Below are 9,323 nucleotides of genomic sequence, written 5' to 3' on the forward strand. Positions count from 1 at the left end.
CTGTCACTCCTCTTTCTTCCTTCAAAGCCAATCACAACTATTTTTTTTTTTTAAATTAATTAAAACCACTATAAATATCTATTAAACCATGCCATTTTACACTATACCATATCACTCAAAATATATTCTTCATCTTCATCTTCCTTAATAAAAAGGCAATGAATTCGATCCCTTCAAACGACAAAAAATCAGAAAAATATAACAAAGTTGATATAACATTTAGGTGGCAAAAAAAAAGTAACAAATATGATATCACTCGCTCTAGTCTAACATATCTTTAAAATGTTAAGATTGGATTAATTTGTATGTGGACCGTTACAAAAAAAAAATATAAATGTAGATTAATTCTATAACTGTTTGGGTCTCACAACAATAATTATTCATCACTTTGGAGTTTCAAAAGTCCAACTATATTTGTATGTTTAAAAGAAATTGAAGAGGAAGAAATATCTACCTTACTAGCAATTCATCCACGTTTTGGACTTAGAAATCTAATGAGGCTTCAATTTTGCTTTCAATCACTCAATTACCTTTTGTACATTTGAACTATTCCTTTCTCCCAGGTGCTTTCATCTTTGAGATAAAAGAGAGAAGGGAAGTTGCAGGTCTTTTAAGTTTTGACAACATAGCAAGACTGGTCACTCAAATTTGAATTTTGATTTACCTCCAAAATGAAATTTCTATAGAACATTTTGAGTGTCATATCTTCTAATTCAACCATAAATGTTAAATTCTTACAAATTAAAATTTTAATCAAATTAAATAGATTTACTCAAGTTTTATTCCATAATTCCCAATCTCAAAGTCTAACTTCAACTTTCATCTAAAATTAATTAATGGAATTCCCACTTTATTTATTTTAATTTAGGTAAAATCAAATTTCAAAAATTAATTATTATTTTTTAATTAATTAAAATTTTAAAATCTAATTTATTTTTATAAAGAATTTAACTAGAAGGTTAAAACTTCAAATCCCGGATAACGGGTGCTACAATACGCCCAAAAACCTTAGCTTGTTTATCAACCAAATCTAAGTTTATAGCAGTTGTTGCCACAGTGCCACTACAACCAACTGACCAAGTTATTATGACTTATATCATTTATGTTTGAGCCACACTACACTTCCTTAGAAGTACCTAGTGCTTATTCCAACAATTTACGTGCTACATATTACTATGCTAATCTTATTACTTTATTTCACTCCGCATGAAGCGTATGATTCTTTACCTCCTAACTATTTGTATAATATATTAAATATTGTTATTTTGAAGCGTACTATGCTAAATCTCTTAGTTTGGATATTAATTATGTTCGTGGTCAAATGTATGATAATGGGACAAATATGAAAGGAAAACACCAAGGTGTTCCAAAACGATTGCTTGATATATAGACAAAATTGCAAAAATGGTCCCTGTGGTATGCATTTTTTTGGGGGTTTTAGTCCAAACCACGACTTTTTTGGATTGATAGTCATTTTGAGCTAGTTTACATGCAGTTTTGGTCCATGTCCAAACTAAAATGACTATTATACCCTTAATGAATTTAGTTTTCATTTTTCTTTCACTTTTTAAATTTATTATTATTATTAAATATAAAATTATTATTATTATTAAATATAAAAAGGGAAATATGAGACCTACTTCGTTGGTCTTCATCAATCTAGAATGGTACGAACTGAGGAGATATAGCGGAACTTCCACAGCAGCAGTGGGAGGTGGCGATATAGCGGTGGCAGCCGTTGGTGATTGCACTCACGGCGACAACAGCGATTGGCGGCAGCTCCGCCTTTTCCTTCCTCTCCTCCGGCTGTGAACTACGAGTGGAGAAAGTGCGGGGTGACACTGGTGATGGAAGGGCTGTGGTGGTGCAAGATAGGGAGGAAATGGGTGGAATGGCGGTGTCTCTTGGTGGTATGTGACGGAACAATAGAGTAAGGTGGTGATTCGACGGAGATGGTTGGCGGCAACAGCAACGTAGAACGACGGTGGTGGTCGACTCCTCAACAGCAGCGGTGGTGGTGGCAGCACAACGGTGGTGGTTATCTCCAACAACAGTGGTGACGACAACTTGTTGCCTTCGTTCTCTTCGCTTGCCGGCAATGAATGACAGAATGAGAGGGGGGAGAGGCGGTGGAAGGCAATAGATGGTCGGAGAGGAGTAGTTCAGAAAGCAACAACAAAGATGGGTGGTGGTGGCTTACGTCGGCAATGGGTGGCAGCTACGCTGGCCGGTTTTCTTGATTCGATCAGTTTTTTTTTCTTCCGTATACATTCGTTGTTGTAGTGTCATCGAGAGGGGGGTAGTGGCGAGTTGCAGGTGACAAGAAGGAGGATGTGGAGGGTGGTGAACGACAGCGGAGGTAGCAAACGGTGGTGGGTTGTTACAGCCGGCAGCTCGCCGGTGTCATTGTCTTCGTCGGTGGAGTACGAATGAGCGGGAGAGTTCACAAAGATGACTGATGAGGTGGTGACATGGGTTTCACCCGTGAAGAAAGGGAGAGAGAGAGAGAGAGAGAGAGAGAGAGATGTGGGCCAAAGTAATCAATTATTTCATTTTTCCTTTAAATTAAATAGAAAAAATATTAAAAAAATACTCCCTCCGTCCCAAATTGATAGTCCACTTTTGAGTTTTGAAGTCTTTTTTCTTCAACTTTGACCTTAAATATTTTTATTTGTGTTACATATTTACTTGATGAAACTTATAACAATGAAAAAACATTTAAAATACAATCAATTCATATATATTGCATCAAGTATTATCTACCAAAAACAAAAATATTTAAGGTCAAAGTTGAAGAAAAAAGACTTCAAAAGTCAAAAGTGGACTATCAATTTGGGACGGAAGTAGTATATGAGAAGGGCATTACAGTCATTTCAGTTTACCGAGGGGCCAAAAACGCAACGAAACTAACTCAAAAGGACCACCAATCCAAAAAAGTCGTGGTTTGTACTAAAACCCCAAAAAATGCATACCACAGGGACCATTTTTGCAATTTTGTCTAAAGATTTAAACAAAACCTCTTATTCCATTTGTTGTTACAATGGAAAAGTAGAATTACCCATTCTTATTCACCCACCTCAGTTGTTGATTGATTATATAGCGGCGTTACTGAAAAAAATCAAAACTTTATACAAAATATTCGTCGATACAATATGATGTTTGCATTTGCATATATGGCTGATTTGATCATGCCATTAACTCTGGAGGTGGTCCTTATGTCTATCGAATGCATGGACAAAAGTATCATATTGCAGGCAGCTTACTACCAGAGGAGGGTGAATTACCAAAATTTTGCCAGTTGTACATATACGATACAGATCATGAGATCGACAACAGATTCAATGCATACGAGTATGTAAATACACTCTATCGTATAAGCGCATTACACATACACACACATACACACACACACACACACACACACATATATATATATATATATATATATATATATATATATATTATTTTGTATTATATTGCATAATATTTATATCCATGATTTTTTTCCTCTTAATGTAGTTAAAAAAAGAAAAAGTCAAAATCTCCTAATTCAATAGCAAATCCTTTTTTACTCGAGTTCTTGACTGTTCATGAGTTAATGAGTTTATTGGATTTTATCAATCCATTAGTTAAGCAATTTAGAATGGCACGCTATTGATTTGGATCAAATCGAACAGAACGTATTATGCTTAAATTGATTGGGACAAGAGAAAAGGATGGTAGGCAGTATAATCTTCCTACCACAAGTGAGGTGGTTGCACTCATTATAGGTGACATTAACGGTTCCGATTCACGAGATATTGTTTTGGAAACACATAGTCGACATCTTAAACGTATTAGTGAGTTTCATCCTCAATATCTTCCACTTCAATATCCTTTATTGTTCCCTTATGCCGATGATGAATTTCGACTGGATATATTACATCGTAGTGTTGAAGAACAAGACTCCAAAGGACGAATAAAGCTGACAATATGAGAGTTTTTTGCTTACCGTATACAACATAGAGATAATGAAATATATTTGATATTACGTTCCAAAAAACTCTTCCAACAATTTTTGGTTGATTCGTATACAATGGTTGAAAACGACTGCCTTAATTATATACGGTTTAACGAACCAACATCATGTGTGGCTCCTTATGGCAACTTGGCCGAGGCTTCTCAAGATGGAATTGAAGATGCTTCTATGATGGGAAACCGTATTATTATTCCATCTTCTTTTACTGGTGGCAGCCGTTACATGTAACAAAATTACTCAGATGCACTGACTTTAGTTAAGTAGTTTGGTTATCCAGATCTTTTTTTAACCCTTACATCTAATCCTAAATGGCCAAAGGTAATTAGATTCATTGAATCTGAGAATCTTAAACCGGAAGACATGCCAGATATTTTGACACGGATATTCAAAATAAAACTTGATTCACTAATCAGTCGACTGAAGGAAGAAAAAATCTTAGGCGAAGTCGATGGAGGTATAAATCTAAAATGCCATTATTCATTATCTTTTCTTATGATTTTATAATATTATGTGTTAACCAACTAAATTAATTGCCTCATACAGTTGTATATACCATCGAGTTTCAAAAAATGGGTCTTCCACATTGGCACATATGCCTCTTTTTAGAAAAAAAATCTAAACTTCCAAATCCCGAAGACATAGATCGTGTTATATGTGTTGAATTGCCAGACAACGAGCTTGAACCAGGATTGTATCGAACTGTTTGTGACAACATGATACATGGACCATGCGGCACTGAATTTCCATTTATGCCATGTATGAAAAAAGAAAAATGTTCTAAAGGATTTCCAAAAGACTACATAGATCATCCATATATTGACGACGATGGTTATCCGATTTACAGAAGACGCAACAATGAAAACAATGTCGTGAAAAACGGTGTCTCTTTGTTTAATTTTTATTCATATGTATATTTAATTTTGTATATATTATTTTTTATATGAAATATATGTTATATGTTTTAATACATAATATCGCTAAACAAGTTACATTAAAATAATGCAAGATTAAAGTTTATATAAATCAAGTTTAAGTCACATAAACTATTCATACATCATTTTTTTATATACATTTATATTAAATCATTTAAATACTTTATATAATATGAAAATTATAATTATTATATATGTTTATTTGTTTTTTCTCTGTTTTAAAAATAATATGATTTTAATGTTATTTATGACATGTTTCTTTCCTCTTTCAGATATGTTGTTCCATATAATAAAATACTTTTGAAGCAATACCAAGTGCATATGAATCTTGAGTGGTGTAATTAGTTTGGATCGATAAAGTATCTTTATTAGAAAATGACAAGACAGGATCACAACCACTTTTTATGACGCGCAGAATAAAAAAACAACATAAATAAAATAATGATCATGATGAAATTGTTGACTTTTACAATTGTCGTTATATTTTTGCTTGTGAGGCATGCTGGAGACTTTTTGGGTATGACATTTCATTACAGAACACCTTATGTTGAAAGGTTTTCGTTTCACCTTGAAGACAAACAACCTGTTGTGTTTAAACCATCCCAACTTGTTACTAATGATGCTTCTCAATTTTTGGCTTGGATGGAATGTAACAGCTATGATGAAAAGGTACGAAAGTTATGATATGTTGAATATCCAACTCAATATGTTTGGAATAAATCAGATAAAGTATGGACAAGAAGAAAAACAAAGACATAGTCACTTGGCAAAATTAATCATGTGTCTCCCAAGTCTGGTGATGTTTATTAGTTACGCATTTTTCTCAACAAAGTAAAGGGTCGTACTTGTTATGAAGATATTAGGACGGTTAACGGGACCGTTTATGAATCTTACAAAGATGTTTGCTACGCTCTTGCTCTATTAGACGATGATAAATAGTACATATCTTTTATACACGAAACACATTATTGGGCCACCGCTTCATTATGCAGGTCTCTATCTGTTATGTTGATTACATCGGATAGTCTACCCCGGCCTCGTCATTTTTTTAAAGAGACTTATAATTGTCTTTCTGATGATGTCGTTCACGTTCGTGAACAATAAATCGGTGTAACGGGTACATTTTCAAATAATCTAACCCATTTACACAAAAAAAACATTCTAAAATTAATTGATATTACAAATAAATAATTCCATAATTTTTTGTCTTTTCAGGCTTGAAGCTAAAACCGGAAGCAATTTTCCACCTTACATTGTCATACATTGAGAAATTTTTATTGAGTTATGGACTGAGTTTGAAGCAAATACCCAATATGCCATTACCTGATCACAAATATATTCAAGATTCTTGCAATATGTTAATTCAAGATTGAGCATAATTAGGATCTATCCAGTCTTGAAGTTAAACATCAACAACTGCATTCCAAATTAATGTCGAGAAAAAAAAAAGTTTATGATTCAATTATCAATGCGGTTAACAAGAAAAAAGGTGGTGTCTTTTTCCTATATGGTTATGGAGGAATATGAAAAACATTTGTTTTGAAGACATTGTCTGCTGCTATTAGATCTAAAGGTGAAATTGTTATCAACGTTGCTTCAAGCAAAATAGCAGCACTCTTGCTCTCTGGTGGTAGGACAACGCATTCAAGATTTCATATACCAATTAACTTGAATGAGGATTCGTTTTGTTCTATTACTCCAGGTAACGATGTAGATGAATTGTTGAATAAATCGAGAATGATCATATGGGATGAAGCACCAATGATGCACCATCATTGTTTCGAAGCAGTTGATAGGACACTTAGAGAAGTTATCCTTTCATCGGACAAGAATAAATCGTTTAGAGGCAAGACCATTGTACTTGGAGGTGACTTTCGACAGATTCTTCCAGTAATACAAAGAGGAAATCGTTCAGATATTGTCCAACCATCATTGCATTCATCAAGATTATGGCGTGAATGTACATTTTTACGTTTGAATGTAAACATGAGGCTTCAGTTCGGTTGTCCAAACAATGATTTCGAAGAGACAAAATCATTTGTTGAATGGATTCTTAAAATTGGTGAAGGTACTATCGGTGGCCCTAATGATGGTGAAGTTGAAGTTGAATTTCCAGAAGATTTTGTCGTTCCCTCTACGTGTGACCATATTCATTCAATTGTATCCATCATTTATTCATCCTTTCAGAACCATCTTGATGATCCATCGTATTTTCAAGATAAAGCTATTTTGGTCCCTACAAATGAAGCAATCGATGCTATCAACTACTACATGTTAGAATTGATTAAATATGAAGGGAAAACATATCATAGTTTAGATTCTTTATGTGAGATTGAGGCACACGATTCTTTTGAGGAATCAGCATACTCTCCAGATGTGTTGAATGGTTTTAAGGCTTCCGGAATTCCCAACCATAAACTTATACTAAAAAAAGGTGTTTCGGTCATGTTACTTCGTAATATCGACCAAACCAAAGGACTATGCAACGGTACTAGATTACAGATCGTAAGGCTTGGAAGACACGTCATTGAAGCCTAAATCATATCTGGCAGATTTTTCAACGAGACTACTTATATACCTCGCATGAAGTTAACCCCTTCTGATAAAAAAAATTCATTCCGTTTTCAGCAGAGACAATTCCTCATAGCTCTTTGTTTCGCTATAACCATTAACAAAAGTCAATGACAGTCATTATCAAATGTTGGATTATACTTGTGTAGACCCGTCTTCACTCATGATCAGTTATATGTTGTTGTTTCCCATGTCATGAGTAAAAAAGGTTTGAAGGTACTAATATGTGACGAAGAATATCGTTCAACTAATAAAATAAAAAATATTGTCTACAAAGAGGTCGTTCAACGATTATACATATTTATCGATTTCAGTGTATCTTCTACACATTTCAGTAATACCAATAGCCATAATTTTTTTTTAATTATTATACAATATCTATAGACGTTTGTATGTTTTTTATGCATTCATCCGCGTTTAACGCGAATTATAATCTAGTTGGATTTTGATTCTACAAAAGAAAGTCATAACTATAAGGTTCAAACTTTGACTAGCGGGCTACCAACAACTTTTAGATATTAATTTTACATTTTTTTTATACCCGCCCAAACCCAGATTGCCTTCTTCTTAACCCGACAATTCCATTTTTTTTTCTACCATTCTTATACAAACTACAACTCCGATTTTGTCCCAAATGACTGTCAAAGTATTATATAAAAACATACATTAATTATCTCCACAACTTACTATCCATTTTCAATCTAAAATAAAACCTCATCATCCAAGACTAATTATATCGTTTTATACTAAAATTTATTCATTCAATTTCTATTAAATTAAACTATTTCATAGTCGAAACAGAGACATACGATCTATCTAGACCACACAGAAAATAATATAAATCGATATCTTCAACTAATTCAAACTAAAATTAGAAGAACATACCTTAAGTTCTAAAAAAAACCCGAAAATCTTCACAAACTTCTACCTCCGATTTCTCCTTTGTTTCTTCAAATTTTCTCGCAATTCCAATGGGGTTTTATATAATGTCCAAGTTTGTAACCTTTCTAACTCACTCAAGAGTCCGAATTTAATTGACCATTATAATTGACGGTTTAAATATTAATACCCGTCATTTGCGCCCAAATTAACCTAATAACTCTTAATTAATTCTCTAATTACTGCAATAACAACTTAATTAGCTTTTATATAAATACAATTATTTGAGTTATGACAGGTTATGTGATTTTTGATTGCGAACAAAATGCAACGAGGATAAGAAAGAAAGATTATTGTGATCTGATACTGTTGTTACGTGTGAATGTAAAGGAGACATGAAGAAGGGCTACAATTTAAAATGGTTGTACCATAAAATTGTAAAGGCTTATTATCCCCTCGGTTTAAAATGATTGTGATTGTATTGTGAGAATTGTAAATGCTTATTATCCCACGGGCTTAAACGGATAATTTGGGTTGACTCAAACCGAAATACTATGTTTACTACCTGAAACTTGACTACATAAGTTATTGGTTTTCTAAGTTAGCCTGACTAACCCAAATATAATTTCTAACCCTATTAAACCCGATCCAATTTATCTATTTCTCGGTTCAAACTTTTTTGATATCCCTATTAATTTTAATTAATACACATAATAATCCAACGGAAAGCTGTCCTCAATGTTTGTTCTGAACATGTAAAAAATAATATTACATCATATTTTCATTAAATAGATTTTATAGTTTTTTTTGTTTTTTTTTTTGAAACGGCAAACTAACCAATCTACTCCTAAATAACCATCTATATCTCCACCGAGACTTGAACCCCTGACATCTCATATGAGATGGTCACTCCATACCACTAG

The 9,323-nt window shown here is 33.3% G+C and overlaps 1 protein-coding gene across 1 annotated transcript; it reads left to right on the forward strand.

Annotated features, from left to right (window-relative positions):
• Nucleotides 1-4,075: 4,075 nt before the first annotated feature.
• On the forward strand, nt 4,076-7,488 carry LOC145130580 (uncharacterized). The gene is made up of 5 exons (XM_079065355.1): nt 4,076-4,199; nt 4,296-4,472; nt 4,562-4,907; nt 5,448-5,619; nt 6,496-7,488. The coding sequence occupies exons 1-5, from the start codon at nt 4,076-4,078 to the stop codon at nt 7,486-7,488; spliced, it is 1,812 nt and encodes a 603-aa protein (XP_078921481.1).
• Nucleotides 7,489-9,323: the final 1,835 nt, after the last annotated feature.

This window comes from Lactuca virosa, chromosome 8, assembly GCF_052849685.1.
Source record: "Lactuca virosa cultivar CGN04683 chromosome 8, Lactuca_virosa_CGN04683_v6, whole genome shotgun sequence".
Classification (NCBI taxonomy): domain Eukaryota; kingdom Viridiplantae; phylum Streptophyta; class Magnoliopsida; order Asterales; family Asteraceae; genus Lactuca; species Lactuca virosa.

Bases quoted from the DNA above. Each gene is read 5' to 3' on its own strand.
- LOC145130580 (XM_079065355.1), top strand. From the start codon at position 4,076: ATGGTTGAAAACGACTGCCTTAATTATATACGGTTTAACGAACCAACA. The intron at 4,473-4,561 runs GTATAAATCTAA...TGCCTCATACAG, and splicing joins CTTAGGCGAAGTCGATGGAG to TTGTATATACCATCGAGTTT. The intron at 4,908-5,447 runs GTTTAATTTTTA...TTTGCTTGTGAG, and splicing joins GTGAAAAACGGTGTCTCTTT to GCATGCTGGAGACTTTTTGG.